The 20159-nt window shown below is 43.9% G+C and overlaps 2 protein-coding genes across 3 annotated transcripts in view; one reads left to right on the forward strand and one right to left on the reverse strand.

Annotated features, from left to right (window-relative positions):
* The window catches only part of LOC138965201 (RNA-splicing ligase RtcB homolog), a 145398-nt gene that overhangs the window by 28357 nt on the left and 96882 nt on the right, over positions 1 to 20159 (forward strand). The gene's annotated exons all lie outside the window — the stretch shown is intronic.
* Positions 5072 to 8187, reverse strand: LOC138965209 (uncharacterized). 2 transcript variants are annotated; one of them, XM_070337343.1, is made up of 3 exons: positions 8031 to 8187; positions 6034 to 6202; positions 5072 to 5423 (listed from the first exon to the last, which is right to left on the reverse strand). In XM_070337343.1, exons 2-3 carry the CDS (start codon positions 6199 to 6201, stop codon positions 5196 to 5198), a joined length of 396 nt encoding a protein of 131 aa, XP_070193444.1. In that variant the 5' UTR covers position 6202; positions 8031 to 8187; the 3' UTR covers positions 5072 to 5195. The 2 variants fall into 2 exon arrangements, with proteins under 2 accessions (XP_070193444.1, XP_070193445.1); XM_070337344.1 differs by having other exon boundaries at positions 8027 to 8178.

Consider the following 20159-nt stretch of genomic DNA (forward strand, 5'->3'; position numbering starts at 1 on the left):
CTTCCACAACCCGTACAAAGGGAAACCGACAGAGTTATTTACAAACACCGTCTATTGTGACCAAACTACAGTACGTTGCCTGTGGACCGACGCACCATCTTGGTTGAATGTTATTGTCGCTGATTGAAGTTCACTAGAGGAGGATTTTTACTTGTTCTTCTTTTTTTTTTTCATCGTTGGAGCTAATATTCATTGTATTTACCAAATGTGAAACGTTCCAGTTGCCAAATTGTCAAATGTTCGATCAACAACCATTCACGGGAACGTCTTCCAGAGATACAATCGATTGCTTTTGTGCCTTCAGTGTTTACTTCTCTTCCCATCGGTCCACCTGTCCCTGGCAATGATTAGTTTTGGAATAGTCATTGGGATCGCTCGTTGAAATTGTCGATGTTGATGGTGCCAATAGTAAGTTCTCAAGAAAACTAAGGTCATGGCCATTAGGACTGTGACATTTTGATGGCCCCTTCAATGGATATTTACAACCAGCAAGCTGTTTTGTAAATCAGCGTAAGGCAACTGTATGCCGTCCTCAGAGTTTTGTTTTACCCTTTGATGGATCCATACCACTGCAAGCCAGGCCTAATCCTGCATGTCAAACGATGAGTATTAAATATTTGCAGTTACTTTAGAGCTTCTGTGTGAAACAAGAAACTCCCTTTGACCCCTTGTTGCGCCACAAACCGTGTGTGCATGTTAACCAATACTGTTAACTTCAACAACAAAACATCTCTGTTAAGACACTTACAGTGGAACCTGTTATAAGACCTCCAGCACACACCCCCCCCCCCCCCCCCCACCCCCCCCCCCCCCCCCCCCGCGGGTTAGGGGGAAGAATTTACCCCATGCTCCCCAGCATGTCGTAAGAGGCGACTAACGGATTCTGTTTACCCCCCACGGGTTAGGGGGAAGAATTTACCCGATGCTCCCCAGCATGTCGTAAGAGGCGACTAACGGATTCTGTTTCTCCTTTTACCCTTGTTAAGTGTTTCTTGTATAGAATATAGTCAATGTTTGTAAAGATTTTAGTCAAGCAGTATGTAAGAAATGTTAAGTCCTTTGTACTGGAAACTTGCATTCTCCCAGTAAGGTCATATATTGTACTACGTTGCAAGCCCCTGGAGCAAATTTTTGATTAGTGCTTTTGTGAACAAGAAACAATTGACAAGTGGCTCTATCCCATCTCCCCCTTCCCTCCGTCGCGATATAACCTTGAATGGTTGAAAACGACGTTAAACACCAAATAAAGAAAGAAAGAACCTCCAGCACATTTGAGAAAGAAGGTCTTCTACAGGAGGGGTCTCACAATGGCGGTAAATGAACGGACTTTACGTCATGGAGAGAACATCTTTGGAGACAAGATCTGAAAGCAGAGGGGACTTAGAGCGGAGGATTTTAAAACAGCAACGGGTCTTGAAATAGTGGGGGCTTTCTTCAGCATTTTGGCATTATTCAGTTATTCTGCAGAAAAACAGAAATGCTGGAGATAAACTGTCTTTTCTGCAGCATTTCTGCATAATGTCATCTTTCGCCGAAGCAACGGGTTTTTCTAGAGCAAAACATTTTACTGCAGCAAAATTGAAATCAAGAATGCTGCAGTAAAACGGTGCTGTTTTACTGCAGAAAACCTGTTTACACTTTTTCTGCAGCATTTTGTACTGGCTCATTGGAGCACGCGAGCCCCCCTCTGTCGAGAGATGGACTCATCCAGAACAAGAAATTCCTCCGAGGTAGGAAAAACACCCCAGTCCTTACCATTCTCACTGCCACCAACTGAGAAGGTTATTTCCCTTTGACCATTAATATGTCCCTCTATAAGTCCTTGTAGAATCTTAATCCACCAATAACTCCCTAACCGTGTGTTTGACTGGTCCCAATTTTTGTAAGGACCGTATCAGGAATGTATAGAACCTGTTCACCAAGTTTGGTGACGATCGGTCCGTTCATTCTTGAGATCTATATGCGAACACAAACACACAAACACATCGACCGAATCCTATACACACCCCTATACCGGGGGTGTAATTACCAATAGTTGTGCGTGACACGAATGTATTTTGTCTGTCCGACTTCCTTTCCACCACTCTCCTTCTCTCTCTCTCTTTCTTACAAACAGACACACACACACACACATACACACACACCCACACACGCATGCACGCACGCACACACACAGACTCTCTCACACACACACACGCACACACACACCCACAGTGACTCACACAGATCTCATGCATACAAAACACACACTCATATACGCACATAGACAGACGGACACACACACCTTTACAAACAAACACACATACATGATACACACACAAACTCATGCACACACACACTCTCTCTCCCTCTCTCTCTCTTTCTTACACACACACACTGTGACACACACACACACACACGCACGCACACACACACACACACACACACACACACGCACACACACACACACACACACTCACACACACACACACACACACACACACTCACACACACACACACACAAACACACACACACACTCACACAAACACACACGCACACACACACACACACACACACACACACACACACACGTGTATGTAAGTAATGGAGCTTTCACACTCCACTGCAAGCACGAGCATGTCCATGTGTGGTCCCAGCAGCGGGGTATGAATATCTTTTACAGAGATTAACGAAAGCGGTGTGTATCAGAAACAAATCAGCGAACACGTTTTAATTCTCACTAAGGAGCTTAGCATTCCATCATTCCGACCATACAGACCTAGCCTGCCCGGCAGAAAGATGGTTGGTCGTTACAGTCAAACGGTCTGGGAAAAGATGCGTGGACTGAGTTGCTTCATTTATTCAAGTTTCATTTGTGAAACCAAGTACATGGCTTGTGTTCTTTTTTCCATCCCTTTTGCTGTATATGTTGCCAACAATTTGATGACTCGATGGCATCCTGAACTCAGGTCAAAATGAGTTCGGCTCATTCTCTCCCTGACAGGATGCCTTGAGTTTCTTTGTCTGGCAAGGAAACCATTTTTTTTTATTTTTTTTTTTTACATATTTAGAGCTTTTTGTAATGTATTATTGATATAAGCAGATTCGCGATCGTCGATACTGATTTTTCATGGTGTTTTGTAATTTTTAAATTACAAAGGAATTGATATGTAAGACAGTTTCAAGCGAGCTATGTTCCTGTAACTGTAACGGATTGGTCATATATCCCATTCAATGACCCAACCCTCGTTTATAGGCTTCTTGGCTTGTCATCATAATGACATTTCTGTATCAGAAAGTCTGTCCCATTGGTTTCTCTAATATGTTCACACTTGTTTCAACACAACCTGAAAACACCACAGGCAAAATATTAGCGAAATTTGTTTTTTTGGGGGGTCAATCGGTGTCCCATCCCTTCTTTGAGCCATGTGACGTCAGAGGCCGACAATCCCCTACTTGTGTCAGCTGGCCGAGACTACAAACTAGTACATGTATGTGTGTGCGTTTGTCACAAAGAAAATGTTAGAAATCGTTATAAGGAATTTTCATTAAAATAGATCGATACATATGTATTTTTGACCAAAAATATGACATTGTAAACACATCTCTAGTCATTGTTCACTTGTCTCGGAGAACAACTTGATGATGATGATCTGTGTAGAATGTCACATTTGGGTCAAAGATACAAATGACGCATAATGATGGAGGGAAACCAGCTGTTTGTGGCCAAGGCAACACGCACACACAGGAGGGGGATGTACATGGTGACCCCTACCCCCTCCCCCCCCCCCCCAAAAAAAAAAAAAAAAAACCATCGCCAAACATCGCCAACTAATGTGACTACCTGTACATAGTCTCTACAATGGATGAAATCCTGTCAGACATTTCGCTAATCTGCTGCGTTGCTTTGTGCTGAGCGTAACCATAGACCGTAGACCATTTGGTCTATGGCGTAACGCACTGATTTCCGTGTGTCCCACTTCCCACCCTCGCTCGGCGTGTTCATGCATGCAGCGCAAAGCGGCATAATCCGATCACTGCCTTCCCCGATTCTCTCCCTTGTCGCTCTTTTGGTTTTCTCGTTCCTCCACGGGCTGCAAGGGTCCATAACTTAATGGGGATTAGCGGATTATCTGCCTGCGTTGAAATTAATCAGGTGATAATCCGCCACGTAGTGCCGGGCTAGCTGTGAGATCTTCCATTGCACTGGTCCCCCGCTTGGCCGTGGGAGTCGCGCTGTGTGGTTCTCGTCATTCCGCCCCGACAGCGTCTCCCGGCGTCGGGATGAAGGCAATCAAACTCAACCGCCACTCGCCACTCCAGCTTCACTTTTGCCCCCCGCGGGTTAGGGGGAAGAATTTACCCGATGCTCCCCAGCATGTCGTAAGAGGCGACTAACGGATTCTGTTTCTCCTTTTACCCTTGTTAAGTGTTTCTTGTATAGAATATAGTCAATGTTTGTAAAGATTTTAGTCAAGCAGTATGTAAGAAATGTTAATTCCTTTGTACTGGAAACTTGCATTCTCCCAGTAAGGTCATATATTGTACTACGTTGCAAGCCCCTGGAGCAATTTTTTGATTAGTGCTTTTGTGAACAAGAAACAATTAACAAGTGGCTCTATCCCATCTCCCCGTCGCGATATAACCTTGAACGGTTGAAAACGACGTTAAACTCCAAATAAAGAAAAGCTTCACTTTTAACAAAACCAGAGACTCAAAGAGACACACGTCACGTTGCAAGCTGTGTTTTGAGCTTGACGGGATTGACATGTTAAAGCGACGATTCCGCCGACAAGTCTCTGCTACCATCGTTGATACCACTGCCGCCATGACTGTGACCATGATAATAATGTCGGTCGGGCAGAAAAAAAACCAAGGGAAAAACAAAACACGCCGACGAATAGACACACATAGACACAGGCGTGCGAACGAACGTACACACACACACACACACACACGCGCGCGCGCGCACGCATCTACACGCGTACACACTAACACTCACATACATACACTGACACCGCACTAACACACACACGCACAAACACACACACAAGCAGAAATTTTTTCAATGTATGTCACGAACAATGACAATTATTTTGATGCTTGAAACCTTTAATTTTTGCACTGGTTATTAACCGAGACGTTGCAGTTGCAACAAAAAGAGCCTTCAATGTTTCAGGCAGCCGTACAGGGACTGCAGAGTTGTGGGTCAGTGTCAGCGCAGACAGGCCGGTACCCACGATTCCTGGCAGTAGAGGTAGCGGGGGTTGCCTCCCTTGCTGTAGAAGTCTTCCCCAAAGAAGCTGACCGCCCCGAAGTAGATGTAGGCGTGGCTCTTGCACCGTTCCAGACTCGCGCTGGCCACAGTCGCCGTGCAGGCCGTCACTAGGTTGTGCAGGAATGTTTGGTCACACTGCGTCCTCTTGTAGCCAAGGCCATCCCCCTGCACACACACACACACACACATAGGCACACATAGGGTCAAAGGTGAAAGACGACAATAACACTAGCCTGGGAAGACTGAACTGTGTAATATCCAAACAAGCGGCTGAAATAACTTCGATGCCAAAGGGAGAGAGTTACGTTGGTTTCCAAGATTTGACGAAGACAACCCCCCAATCCCCTGCCCGGCAAAGGTACCTTCGTTTTTAAATTTTTTTTAACAGAGAACCCCCAAAATACCCTTTACAAATGATAAATTGAGACAGTATCTGGGAGCAAGGCCCTCACACCCCTCGCCTGGCCAAGCCCTTGTACCGTGACTAAACGAGGTGAATATATTTATTGTCTTAAAACACCTACAAGCACGTGATGCTCTGTGGACGCGCTGCAGCTTCAGAGCTGGACAAGGGTGTATGAGAGGCCGGGACGGGGGAGGGGGGGGGGGGGGGGACTTCCAAAATGAGGCAGGCCTAAAGGGGCTGGTAGTTGACATTTAGAATTTAAAACCGGTATTTTGAGAGAGAAAAAAGGTACATTTGAATTGTGCCGGGCAAAGGGGGGGGGGGGGGGGGGGGGCTTCTGGCCCAAGATCCATCCCTGAGTGTACTCACACAGTGGTAGCAAGCGTCGTGACGCTGGCAGGCCGGAGTGAAGACTGACTCGAACTCGGTGAACAGGCCCATGTTGGTGCAGCCGTCGGAGTGCCGCGAACAGTCAGCATCAGCCAGCCCCCACAGCGTCACACACACACACGCTGCAAGCACCGCACTCCGCATCATTCTGCACGCACATGATTCACGTCATCAGCCAGCCCCCACAGCGTCACACACAAACACGCTGCAAGCACCGCACTCTGCATCATTCTGCACGCACATGATTCACGTCATCAGCCAGCCCCCACAGCGTCACACACACACACATGCTGCAAGCACCGCACTCTGCATCATTCTGCACGCACATGATTCACGTCATCAGCCAGCCCCCACAGCGTCACACACACACACACACGCTGCAAGCACCGCACTCTGCATCATTCTGCACGCACATGATTCACGTCATCTTGTCAGCCCCCACAGCGTCACACACAAACACGCTGCAAGTACCGCACTCTGCATCATTCTGCACGCACATGATTCACGTCATCAGCCAGCCCCCACAGCGTCACACACACACACACACGCTGCAAGCACCGCACTCTGCATCATTCTGCACGCACATGATTCACGTCATCAGCCAGCCCCCACAGCGTCACACACACACACGCTGCAAGCACTGCACTCTGCATCATTCTGCACGCACATGATTCACGTCATCTTGTCAGCCCCCACAGCGTCACACACAAACACGCTGCAAGCACCGCACTCTGCATCATTCTGCACGCACACGATTCACGCATATTGCCAGCCCCCACAGCGTCACACACAAACACGCTGCAAGCACCGCACTCTGCATCATTCTGCACGCACATGATTCACGCCTATTGCCAGCCCCCACAGCGTCACACACACACACGCTGCAAGCACCGCACTCTGCATCATTCTGCACGCACATGATTCACGTCATCTTGCCGCACCGGCAGGTGGCTCTTCTCTCACTGTTCTAAATGTCTTCACAACTATCGGTCCATTGAACTTTGGGTTTCCTTTCTATCAGTCATGTCAGTGACGTCAGACGCCCACTTAAACTCATATTAATTTTAAGCGGTTTGTTTGTTTGTTTGCTTAACGCCCAGGCCACCACGAAGGGTGATATCAGGGCGGTGCTGCTTTGACATTTAACTTGACGTGCGCCACACACAAGACAGAAGTCGCAACACAGGCTTCATGCCTCACCCAGTCACATTATTCTGACACCGGACAGCAGGTGGTTAATGGCTTTTTTAGCGAGTGGTTATCGACAATTAATGACCGGTAATTTTTAATGAGTTGGGGCATTCTGACCAATCACAGGATCTGTTTCATTAAAGGCACAGTGCAGCTCACAGCCTTCGTTTTGCGTTTTTGTTGCAGCTGAGTGCATTTACAGTTCAAAAATCCTCCAATGTCTCCAATGGTAGTAAAACAAACCCAAAACTACCCAACGACGACATATGTGAAGCTCGACAGTTTCTTGTTCACGCGAGTGCATAAATTAACCTAGTTATTACGTGGTGTTTGGTCGGAGTTCGATTCAACTGAGTGATTCCGGCCTCCATTTTGTTTTACACAAACTCATGATGACGTCTGACATAGTTTGCTAGTGACGTGTCTTTTTGTGCATGATGTGGTGATCTACCTGATCTAAATTTAGATCCAAAAATAGGTCAAGACCAGCCGGGTCCGAGTACGAAATTAATTCGTAAAAAAATCGCAGTTCTTGACTCTTTGGGTGCAAGTCAAGGAAACTTGGTAGTTCTTCTAACAGATAGCTGCCTGATGTATGACTAAAAGCCCCAGGGGCTCCGTGCACCTGGATTTGACAAGTTCAGTACCTTTAAAACGCCAACTTGATTGAATTACAATGAACGATAATTGTTACTTGCCAGGCAGGACGTTGGCTTGAAAATACAACATAAAAAGAAAAAGGAATTACAAAAACAAAGAAGCAAGAGTGAAAAATACAAACCAACATTTGTGTCCGGTGTCCCGTGATGAGACTGATGAGTTGACTGACGAGACAAGTTACCTGCGGACCCACAGGTACACAGCACGTGTTGCAGCGATGGAGGTGTGATGGCTTTACTTTCTTCACACCATCACACCTCGCACCATCACACCTTGCTCAATGCATCACGGATCTTTGATAACGCCATGTTTGTTTTGCTTCAAAACTGTCGTATCATTTTGATTTTTGCTATACGGAAGTGTGTGTGTGTGTGTGTGTGTGTGTGTGTGTGTGTGTGTGCGTGTATGTGGGTGTGTGCACGGCGGTGTGTGTGTGTGTGTGTGTGTGTGTCAGTGTGTTTGTGTGTGCAGGGCGGTACGGTGTGTGACGGTGTGTGCGTGTGCCTCGACCCCCCTCTGTATGTGTTTCTCTTTCGTGCGCGCGTGTGTGTGTGTGTGTGTGTGTGTGTGTGTGTGTGTGTGTGTGTGTGTGTGTGAACATTGGGAGGCAGTGACAGGTGTGTCGGTCGGTAATATGACGTTGTGGAAACTTTATGATGGTATCTATCTATCAACACACTCACGGGAACGATAGCTTGGATATGAGGACGACAGTTATTGTGCAGGATATCTTCACCATCAAGTGATTGCCGATTGCAGTCTTTGTTATTGCAACACTTCAAATAGATGCAGCGAGGCGTGTATTCTAACCTGTTGCAATGCATTAGCGAGTTACTCAAATGTACCATTTTTTGGTCTCATTACCCGCTAAAACGTCTTCAAAAACTGCCTTTTATGCCTGCTGAGAGGATTGACACCTACACCGCTCAGCATGCCATAGCGTCCATGTTAGAAAAGATAGGCTATGTGAACAAAACTTACTTATTTGGATGCAAATTTGATTGTTTTGTCTAAGAACATGCTAAACATGTTTTGTTTTAGCAGTTCTGATTTGTTGTCAATTTTAACGCGGGAACCTTGATTTTGCGAATTTGATTTTGGGGTGTGTGTGTGTGTTGTAGGTTTCACTGTATCGACACTACGTCATGTAAACTCAATCTGAATAAGTTAGGGGCATAAAAGGCCTTTCCAGTCATATCCTAAAGATCTGCCCTCAAACGCATCTGTAAAGTTTTTTTATGACGAGTAGTGTAGAACAATCACCATCTTACACATCTGATCGCAAGATTATGCATCCCCGATTCTGCTATGTCTCCGGTGCATCAGTATCTGTCCGAAGGGTTTGAAAACAACTAATTACAACACACACACCCCCCTCCCAACCTCCACCACCACCCCCCCCCTTCCCACCTCCACCACCACCCCCCCCTTCCCAACCAAGAAAAAAAAGAAGAAAAGAATAATTACATTGATAAATACAAGGAGAAGGAAAGAATTAATTTACTTTTTTTTTCAATTGTTTTTGATAACAAATCTATTGCTTCTAGGTCATCATTATCAAGCCGATGATTAAACCAAAGCTTAGTCACGGAAATGCTTATATGGACTAAAAATGACGTGTTTTTTCTTGCAAGACAATGGCTTGGTCATGACTTCATCCTGAATCGGCAGAGCAGCGATGTATTCTTACATGGATGCCATGGACGTCTTCCACCTAGCGGGCACACAGATGGTTCACAAATCTTCCCACTTGTATATTGCATACCTACCCCCTCACTCTTAACCATTGCTCCTTCAGTTCTGTAGTATTAAAACATAGAGCGATCATTTCTGAAAATATTGTAAGACATTAGCTTCTTTACTTCTGCAGCTTCATCAAAACACACACACACACACACACACACACACACACACACACACACACACACACACACACACACATACAAACACACACACACACACACACACACACACACACACACACACACTCAATACCGATGCCACATTTCAAGTAATCGGGCTGCATGTATATTTGTTGTCTTCTGACACGGCTATGCATGCTAAAGTCCACAATCAGAATGGCAGGAGCTATTGAAAAAACCGTTTTCCTTTTTTACATTTTACGGTAAATACATTTTTGTCTTTGATCTTCAGGCTTCCATAAGCGTGAGTCACGTGACGATGCTTTATGGTCCGGAGTTGGATTCTAAAAATTCGTCTCCCTGTGGGTTATTGTGCATTTTGTTGCACAACCAAAATGATGACAAAAACGATGTTTGGTAGCTTGTTGTCAGACCAGCACTTTGTTGTTGGTCCTCGGGGAGCATATCGCCTTTTGTCTCATATTTATCAACCGCGGCCTTCGGCCTTGGTCGATAAAGATGAAACAAAAGACGATATGGTCCCCTTGGACCAACAAAAAAGCTGGTCTGTCAACAAGCCACCAAACATCTTATATTATCCTACATAGGCTACGTGAGAGAGACACCCGCGATAAAATAAAAATCAAAAAAATCAGAACAACTAAATCGAAACATGTTTAGCATGTCATTTGACAGAACAATCAAATCTGCATCCGAATCAGTCAGTGTTGTTCACATAGGGGAAGGGCTCCTAATATGGACCGGCTCCTAATTTGGACCACCTCCTGTTCTGACAAACTAACGGCGCTAGAGCGCTCAAAAAAGTTGTATTCGCTGTGTTTACCCTCTCTGGATAACTTGCACATGTCAAAACAGTTGCAGAAACACAAATCTCAAAACCGTTAGGCTTTTTCTCTTTTTTTCACTTTTGGCAACGTTCACTCTAAATTTGCCGCCTAAAACGGACTCGTTTCTGTCCACAGCCAAAGCTTTTATCACACACAAATTGCTATATATGACAGCTAAGACCGTATTTGTTACATTTTAGCAGTGTTGACCCCGAGTTTCTACTGAAAACAAAAAAATTATAATAGCAAAATCTCAAAGTATGTGTGTGTGATTATTTCTGTATTTAATTTTTGCTGAATGTCTATTAAAGCTATTTCACTCTCATTAGGCCTAACGGTTAACCTAAGAGAGAAGGACTACCAAACACATAATAAAACTTCTTCGCAAGAAAACAAGCTAGTTATCAGCATGAAACAAAAAGTGGTCCATATTAGGAGCCCTTCCCCTATCTTGTCTAACATGGACGCTATGGCATGCTGAGCGGTGTAGGCGTCAATCCTCTCAGCAGGCATAAAAGGCAGTTTTTGAAGCCGTTTTAGCGGGTAATGAGACCAAAAATGGACACATACCAACAACTGACTCAACACCATGACCGGTAGCTCAGTTGGTAGAGCACTCGAATTGTGATCGGAAGGTCGCAGGTTCGAATTCTGGCCGGGACGGACACGGGTCAACTTTATGTGCAGACCCAGAGACGGAAGCCATGTCCCACCCCCGTGTCACCACAATGGCGGCACGTAAAAGACCTTGGTCATTCTGCCATAAGTGCAGGTGGCTGTATACACCTAAACACGCAGACACCTGGGTAGCGCGACTCCGTTGCTGCTAGCTCTCCACTGGGAGGAAGCGACCCGAATTTTCCAGCAATGGGACAATAACGAAATGAAAATGAAATGACTACTTGCTGTGGTGATGTTTTTTTTAATGAAAATAGTTTCTTTAAAAGCCACTAGTATTAATATCCAAAAAATTTCCACAGTGCACAAAAAGCACCAAGGCTATTCAATTTTGGTATGTGACCAAATGGAGGGATGGTGTTATCACATGTACATTCCTGGTCAGATCTTAGATGGTGAACCGAACTGTTTTCACGAGAAGGAGTGTGTCTTTAATCTCTTTTGCAGCACAGAGCTAATATTCCTGAGCACTACAGCCTCTTGGCTTTCCAACCTTGTCTTTGTGTCCTTTGTTGCCACACCAGTTTGGGGGCCTTGCACCCTTCTCTGAAGATGTGTTGACATCAGCAGCCGATGACCCAACTTCGGGTGATCCGCCTAGTACTGCAGGGTCGTCATCCAAACCTGGTTCTTGGTCAAGGTTGTTCTGGCTCGTGTTGGGAAGGACTCCAAGGCTCCCTGCCGCCCCCCCCCCCCCCCCATACCCCCTTTTGTTTTCTGGGTGGTTGTGGTAATCCAGGTCAACTTTGAGAAGTTATCTTCTTTGTTGTCAAATGTGTCATCCTGAAACATACAAAGAGGAACATGTTCAAACGATTTAAAAAATAACGTAAACATACAAATAAACTTGTCTCTGTGTGTGTGTGTGTGTGTGTGTGTGTGTGTGTGTGTGTGTGTGTGTTTTGCAGGTGCTTCACACACACAGGCCGAAGGGGAAGTCATTACAGAAGACTTGTGACTGTTTCCTTACTGCGTGGGTGTCATGGATGAGACGAACCTGACACTGAGAGCTTCAAGAACAGTTGATCAAATTTGTGTTTGTTTTGTTTTTTAACATGATTTTACTTCTTTTACGTTCATATATAACATTACAATAACAACAAACACAGAAGACTATGTTGAATGTATCTTAAAAAAAAAAAAAAAAAAAAAAAAGAGAGCACAATAAACAGTCACACAGCCCATATTCAACCCATTTCAAAATTATATATACAAAATACTCTACATCTCTTTTCTTATTAATTATGTAATATTACCGCACACAAAAAGTCCGGTTCTCTGCATAATTTCTAATCGTGAATTAGAAGGGAAAAAAATAGGAACAACAATTAAATTATCCTTATCTTTCTAAAGTCTGTTTGCTTTTTTATTCCGTTATATATTTCTTGCCATCATTGACGCTCACTATCATTTTGTGATGTTTGACATGGGTGTGAATTTAAGCAACAGTGATGCAAACTTTCAACATTCTACCCTCAATCAGCTGTTATCCGAAAGAAAAAATAACCTCGGTCGGTCATTTTTTTCTGGGAGGAGGGGGTAATGTGACAAATGGATTTGTACATAGTCTAGTATAAGTTCATGTTTATTTAAATGTGCACAGATTAGCTTACCATACTTTAAATTCGCATGGCTTGAGTGTGTGACTGGGGTGATCTGATTTTGCAAGCTATATTTTCATTGGTTGCCTGGTTATAGGATTGACCAATGAGAGAGGAGATTTCTAAAAAGGAGGTAGCCATTTTGGATTGTATAAAGCAGAACATTGCTGACGGTCACGGGAGACAGACGTGTTTGCTCGTGTCTCCACGTTTTCAGAATGTTGCTCAAGTGACATTGAGGTCGACTGTTTTACGACTCATGTTTTGGATGAATCATGTGTGATTCAATGCTGTGAATATACAGGTATCTATTGAATTGTATTTTGTTCAGTAATGTTGACCTGTGAAATGACTGTGAGAATAATGTTGAGAAGTGTGAGCTGTTGTCAGCCATTTTGGAAAGGAATGTTGTATGTTCTTTCGTAATGGAGTAATTTGTAAATGAGCGGTTGTAATACTGTAACAGCATAAGCTAGTTGACGGATGAATGAATAGTAGTGAGTTCGAGTGGAATTATTATTTTGTGGAGAAGTTTATCTAAGAATTGAGTGGTTGAGACGCAAGTTACGGTAGCATAAACTTTTTACACAGCACCCCGGTGGGAGAGAGGATGCCCTCGGCTACGGGGAAGATGGAAGAAGACTGGCATCCCCTCCTTGTCGCCACGGATCGGTTGATTGTGGGCGCAAGGTTGTAGGCGCAGCGCAGGAATTCTGGGACCCGGTGGAACCCCACCCCATATCACCATGAGCATTATTGTCATTGGCGTGATATTGGATCCAGCAACGAACCCGCTGAATTGTGAGTAATCACTGAACTGTGAATTACCACTGGAGAATACGTAACATGTGAAATGTGCGTAAGAGATACTGTGATTCGTCTGAGTCTGAAGGGCCTTCCGAACTAACCGACTTTTCAAAAACAAAATTGCTAATTCTCACGAACTCTCCGACCTCTTCCGACTTCCAGCCGACTACCTAAAGTCGGGTGACATTCGTAGATGTGAGACCGGGGCATTAGACTAGTCTGAATAATTGGGTATTCTTGGGGCACCGAACATTCACCTTTTCGCGTTGCTGTTTTAGCCCACGCCACTACTGAACTGTCACCCCATCATTTCTTTGCTGAAAGCCGCAAAACTCGTCTAGGCCCCCCTACCCCCACCCAAACACACACACACACACACATGCACACACACACACACACACACACACACACACACACAGGTCAACCGAGACTTTAGTCTCAGATCTTGCAGTTAGGGTTTGGACACGCCGAGACTGCTTCCCATCGGGTCTTGGAGGAAATACCACGTCCCAGCTAACATTTTCGTCACAATAAATACTACGTCACAGCTAAATGTTTCGTCACAAGAAAACGTCGTCAGTACTATTGCTGATTAACGTCTGTTTGTGAGCTCCAAACGCCAGCAAGGACACTGCCAGGACACCGCCAATTGTTTGCTTCCCGGTTAACATTGTCATAGTCGTGTTGGACTTTGCTCACAGAGATGGGTGCAGTCGTTTGCATTTTTATGTTGGCAAGCCCGAGCCTGGCCGTCGATTCAGGAGACTTAAGTAAGTTAAAAGACCTGGGAGACCTTCCGGCATCTGTAGACTCAAACGACCCAGCAGCACTAGAACAATTTGCGAAAAAACATGTAACAGCGGGACTTCTGAAGGACTGTCCGATTGAGGAGAAACAAATTAAAAACACCGTGAACGATTTGTTCCATCTCTCCAGGGCGACAAAAAGTAATGAGACTTGCAGCACAATGTTTGCCAAGAAGAAGTCTGAAGTCTGCGGACTGTACAAAACTGCGGCCGCTTCCACAACGGCGTTGGAAAATACTGACTGTGGTGGCGACCGTCCCAATCTGAAAATGAAGCCGGTCGCTGAAAAGTTTCTTACTAAAAGTCCATGCAAATATGCTGACCTTGAAGAAAAGTGCGCGAGCACCGATGCAGCTTCGAAAGGAGGGAGATCCAGCCAGTACCAAGTGGCATCCCTTCTGCTTGTCTTCTCCTTGATGCTGGCTCACCCTGCAAGAGTGCTCTGCCTTTAAAGGTTCAAGTCTGTTCAGTTTAATATGGTACCAGGAAAATCAGCCTGACCTTTTGCAATTTCTGGGGGCAATACACCAGTTAACAGTTTCGGCGTTTAGGCTACATGGAACGAAGAAGGAAAGCGGAAGAAGAAGCAGTACAAACATACTCGCAAAAAACGATCTGCGCACGCGTTCAAATCAAAGGGGAAAAAAGGAAAATTGCGTGTTTGTGTGCCCGATGTAATCCTTAGAACCTTTAGGCCCCCCCCCCCCCCCCCCCCCCAAAAAAAAAAATAGGTGTGGTTAAGGTAACATAGCCAAAAAATATAGGGTAGGAAGGTAGGGCCAAAAAACAAAATAATAGGTGTGGTTACGGTAACATAGCCCCAAAAAATAGGGTAGGAAGGTAGGCAATCACTTTTTTTTTTTTTACTTTTTTTTTCTAATGTGTACAAATTAAACCTACTTGACAGGGAAATAAGTGTGCGACTCGGGCGCTTTCGCTTTCATTGCGTTTTCTGCACTCGTTTTCTTGTTTTTTGTGGGTTTTTTTTTTGACAAATGTAATAAAAAGTTATAGGGTCGGCCCCCTAAAAATAGGGTAGGTCGGGTTACCGTAACCACACCTATTTTTGAGTCACTTGAGAAAATGTGACTCTATGTAATCGGTCAGTGTTAGTCTGTCCGGCCGGCCGGCCGGCCGTCCGGCCGGCCGTCCGTAGACACCACCTTAACGTTGGACTTTTCTCGGAAACTATCAAAGCGATCGGGCTCATATTTTGTTTAGTCGTGACCTCCAATGACCTCTACACTTTAACGATGGTTTCGTTGACCTTTGACCTTTTTCAAGGTCACAGGTCAGCGTCAAAGGAAAAATTAGACATTTTATATCTTTGACAAAGTTCATCGGATGTGATTGAAACTTTGTAGGATTATTCTTTACATCAAAGTATTTACATCTGTAGCCTTTTACGAACGTTATCAGAAAAACAAGGGAGATAACTAGCCTTTTCTGTTCGGCAACACACAACTTAACGTTGGGCTTTTCTCGGAAACTATAAAAGTGACCGGGCTCAAATTTTATGTGAACGTGACTCATTGTGTTGTGAATAGCAATTTCTTCCTGTCCATCTGATGCCTCATATAATATTCAGAACTGCGAAAGTGACTCGATCGAGCGTTTGCTCTTCTTGTTTTTTTAGTCCTAGGCATGCAATCACTTTTTTTTTCTATTGTGTACAAATTAAACCTACTCGACAGGGAAATAAGTGTGCGACTCGAGCGCTGTCGCTTTCATTGCGTTTTCTACACTCGGTTTTTGTTGTTGTTGACAAATGTAATAAAAAGTTATAGGGTCGCCCCTAAAAATAGGGTAGGTCGGGTTACCGTAACCACACCTATTTTTTTTAGGCCTTAGCCTACACTCTTTCTTCGAACACTCAAAAGCAACTTCAGGGCTGGAAGACTACAAAATTGCACTTTCTGCCGACTGAATCTACGCTTTCTCAATCAACCAGAACAGGAAGAAGAAGAAAAAACTCTCGAAAAAACTATCTGCGGATGCGCATTTTCTCAAAAACAGGAAACCGAAAGTGGAAGAAGAAGCAAAAGTGCTCGTAGAAAAAGATGTGCGCATGTGCGAATCTAAAATGGCCGCGGAACTGTTAATCGGTGTATTTTGTTTAGAACTTTCAAGCACACACATCTAATTTGTTCTTATCAATATCAGCCATTATTGATGTTTTGTTGCGTTTTGTTTTAAGGACTGTTTACTTGAACAACAAAAAGTCACAAAGGGTTTCGTCTGCTGAACTTCTGCCTCCTCGAAGGCACTGGAAAATATTTGACGCATTCGGACTCCGACGCTGAAGAACTGACTCAAACAAACACGCAAACAAACAAATAACACAGAATCGTAAACGGTCATTTTCAATAATTTCAAAGAAATTTCTCAAACTAATTGTTTTATACTTCAAATCTAGGGTTTCTAAAGGTAAATGTGATCATTTCTAGTTCAACATCGTCGTTTCTGTTTGCCAATAATACTCAGCTAATGTTACTACTCTTAAAAGTGTGACCATTTCGGTTGATGATGTTTGACCTTGACAGGGTTTTGCCTGGCATTAGGCCGTCCGTCTACCTGGATAGATGCATACAAAAAGTCACCAACCGGGGTGCTTTCTGAGTATTAGCTTTCTGTGCAGAATAAGACTTTTTGATGAATGATTGTTTTACCTGACAGACACTAGTCTGGACGGGCGCTGTGGCGGGGTGGTAAGACGTCGGCCTCTTAATCGGAAGGTCGAGGGTTCGAATCCCGGCCGCGGCCGCCTGGTGGGTTAAGTGTGGATATTTTTCCGATCTCCCAGGTCAACTTATGTGCAGACCTGCTAGTGACTTATCCCCCTTCGTGTGTACACGCAAGCACAAGACCAAGTGCGCACGGAAAAGATCCTGTAATCCCATATCCATGTCAGAGTTCGGTGGGTTATAGAAACACGAAAATACCCAGTATGCTTCCTCCGAAAAGGCGTATGGCTGCCTTAATGGCGGGGTAAAAACGGTCATACACGTAAAATTTCACTCGTGCAAAAACATGAGTGTACGTGGGAGTTTCAGCCCACGAACGCAGAAGAAGAAGAAGAACTAGTGTCAATTTGCTAAACATCAATTCATAATAAATAAAAATATCCCCTCTGCTCCGAGATCAGTCGAGATATTAATTTTTGGTATGTGTTCAAGAGTGTGAGTGGAGGGGTGGCTTTATCTCTTGTTTCGCCTTAGTTTGATTTTCTGTTGCTATCTGACCGAAGGTAATATGCATTTACAAGCTGCAAGAGTGCGTGGAACATTCTCCCGTTACCCCCCCCCCCCCCTCTCCCCCAAACAAAACAGTGAAAAAAGTACAGACAACAAATACACAATCTTATCATTTTAATGAAGAAGGAGGATTGACACAGTTACGCTATCAGCTGAATCGTTGTAACATAGTGTCCCTTTATCCGTTTTACGTCTCTTTGTTTTCAAAATGGATGAATAAAGGATTTGAGTGACGCCATACCATCGTTGTTTTTGGACTATTTGAACGTGCCTCAACTTTCCCTCTCTTTGTCTCTGTCTCTCTCTGTCTCCCTATGTCTCCCTCTCTCTCTCTCTCTCTGTCTCCTCTCTCTCTCTCTCTCTCCTCTCCTCTCTCACTCTCTCTCTGTCCCCTCTCTCTCCCGTTCTCTCTCCCGTTCTCTCTCTCTCTCTCTCTCTCTCTCTCTCTCTCTCTCTCTCTCTCTCTCTCGCTCTCTCTCTCTCTCGCTCTCTCTCTCTCTCTCTCTCTGTGTTTGTTATGACTAAATGTTTTAACATCGAGGGGGGAATCGAGACGAGGGTCGTGGTGTATGTGTGTGTGTCTGTGCGCGTGTGTGTGTGTGTAGAGCGATTCAGACTAAACTACTGGACCGATCTTTATGAAATTTGACATGAGAGTTCCTGGGTATGATATCCCCGGACGTTTTTTTTTTCCGATAAATGTCTGATGACGTCATATCCGGCTTTTCGTGAAAGTTGAGGCGGCACTGTCACGCCCTCATTTTTCAACCAAATTGGTTGAAATTTCGGTCAAGTAATCTTCGACGAAGCCCGGACTTCGGTATTGCATTTAAGCTTGGTGGCTTAAAAATTAATTAATGACTTTGGTCATTAAAAATCTGAAAATTGTAAAAAAAAATATTGTTTTTATAAAACGATCCAAATTTACGTTCATCGTATTCTCCATAATTTGCTGATTCCAAAAACATATAAATATGTTATATTTGGATTAACAACAAGCTCTGAAAATTAAATATATAAAAATTATTATCAAATTTTTTTTCTCCGAAATCAATTTAAAAACACTTTCATCTAATTCCTTGTCGGTTCCTGATTCCAAAAACATATAGATATGATATGTTTAGATTAAAAACACGCTCAGAAAGTTAAAACGAAGAGAGGTACAGAAAAGCGTGCTATCCTTCTCAGCGCAACGAATACCCCGCTCTTCTTGTCAATTCCACTGGCACTGCCTTTGGCTTTGCCACGGGCGGTGGAGTGACGATGCTACGAGTATATACGGTCTTGCTGCGTTGCGTTGCGTTCAGTTTCATTCTGTGAGTTCGACAGCTACTTGACTAAATGTTGTATTTTCGCCTTACGCGACTTGTTACATTTAGTTAAGTTTTGACTAAATGTTTTAACATAGAGGGGGAATCGAGACGAGGGTCGTGGTGTGTGTGTGTGTGTGTGTGTAGAGCGATTCAGACCAAATTACTGGACCGATCTCTATGAAATTTGACATGAGAGTTCCTGGGAATGATATCCCCGGACGTTTTTTTTTTCTTTTTTTCGATAAATACTTTTGATGACGTCATATCCGGCTTTTTGTAAAAGTTAAGGCGGCACTGTCACACCCTCATTTTTCAATCAAATTGATTGAAATTTTGGCCAAGCAATCTTCGACAAAGGCCGGACTTCGGTATTGCATTTCAGCTTGGTGGCTTAAAAATTAATTAATGACTTTGGTCATTAAAAATCTGAAAATTGTAAAAAAAATTTTTTTTATAAAACGATCCAAATTTACGTTTATCTTATTCTTCATCATTTTCTGATTCCAAAAACATATAAATATGTTATATTCAGATTAAAAACAAGCTCTAAAAATTAAAAATATAAACATTATGATCAAAATTAAATTTTCGAAATCAATTTAAAAACACTTTCATCTTATTCCTTGTCGGTTCCTGATTCCAAAAACATATAGATATGATATGTTTGGATTAAAAACACGCTCAGAAAATTAAAACGAAGAGAGGTACAGAAACGCGTGCTATCCTTCTCAGCGCAACTACTACCCCGCTCTTCTTGTCAATTTCACTGCCTTAGCCATGAGCGGTGGACTGACGATGCTACGAGTATACGGTCTTGCTGACAAATTGCATTGCGTCCAGTTTCATTCTGTGAGTTCGACAGCTTGACTAAATGTTGTATTTTCGCCTTACGCGACTTGTTTTAGATTGCCTCGATGTCGTTCAATGCATATATGATTGTTATGATTACAAAATGCCTGAATACTTGCATTGGAATAAGCGGTTTAACAATGTTGGATTGGATAAGATTTATAGTCCAGTGAGGTTACTCTCATGGAAATTCGGGCTGCTTTCCCTGGGGAAAGCGAGCTGCCATACAGTATACG

Source organism: Littorina saxatilis, linkage group LG4 (assembly GCF_037325665.1).
Source record: "Littorina saxatilis isolate snail1 linkage group LG4, US_GU_Lsax_2.0, whole genome shotgun sequence".
In the NCBI taxonomy this organism is placed as follows: domain Eukaryota; kingdom Metazoa; phylum Mollusca; class Gastropoda; order Littorinimorpha; family Littorinidae; genus Littorina; species Littorina saxatilis.

What these genes read in the sequence shown, in the direction of transcription:
- LOC138965209 (XM_070337343.1), bottom strand. Translation starts at nt 6,201, where the DNA reads ATGATGCGGAGTGCGGTGCTTGCAGCGTGTGTGTGTGTGACGCTGTGG. An exon ending in ACGACGCTTGCTACCACTGT is followed by an intron (nt 5,424 to 6,033) that starts GTGAGTACACTC and finishes GTGTGTGTGCAG; the next exon opens with GGGGATGGCCTTGGCTACAA.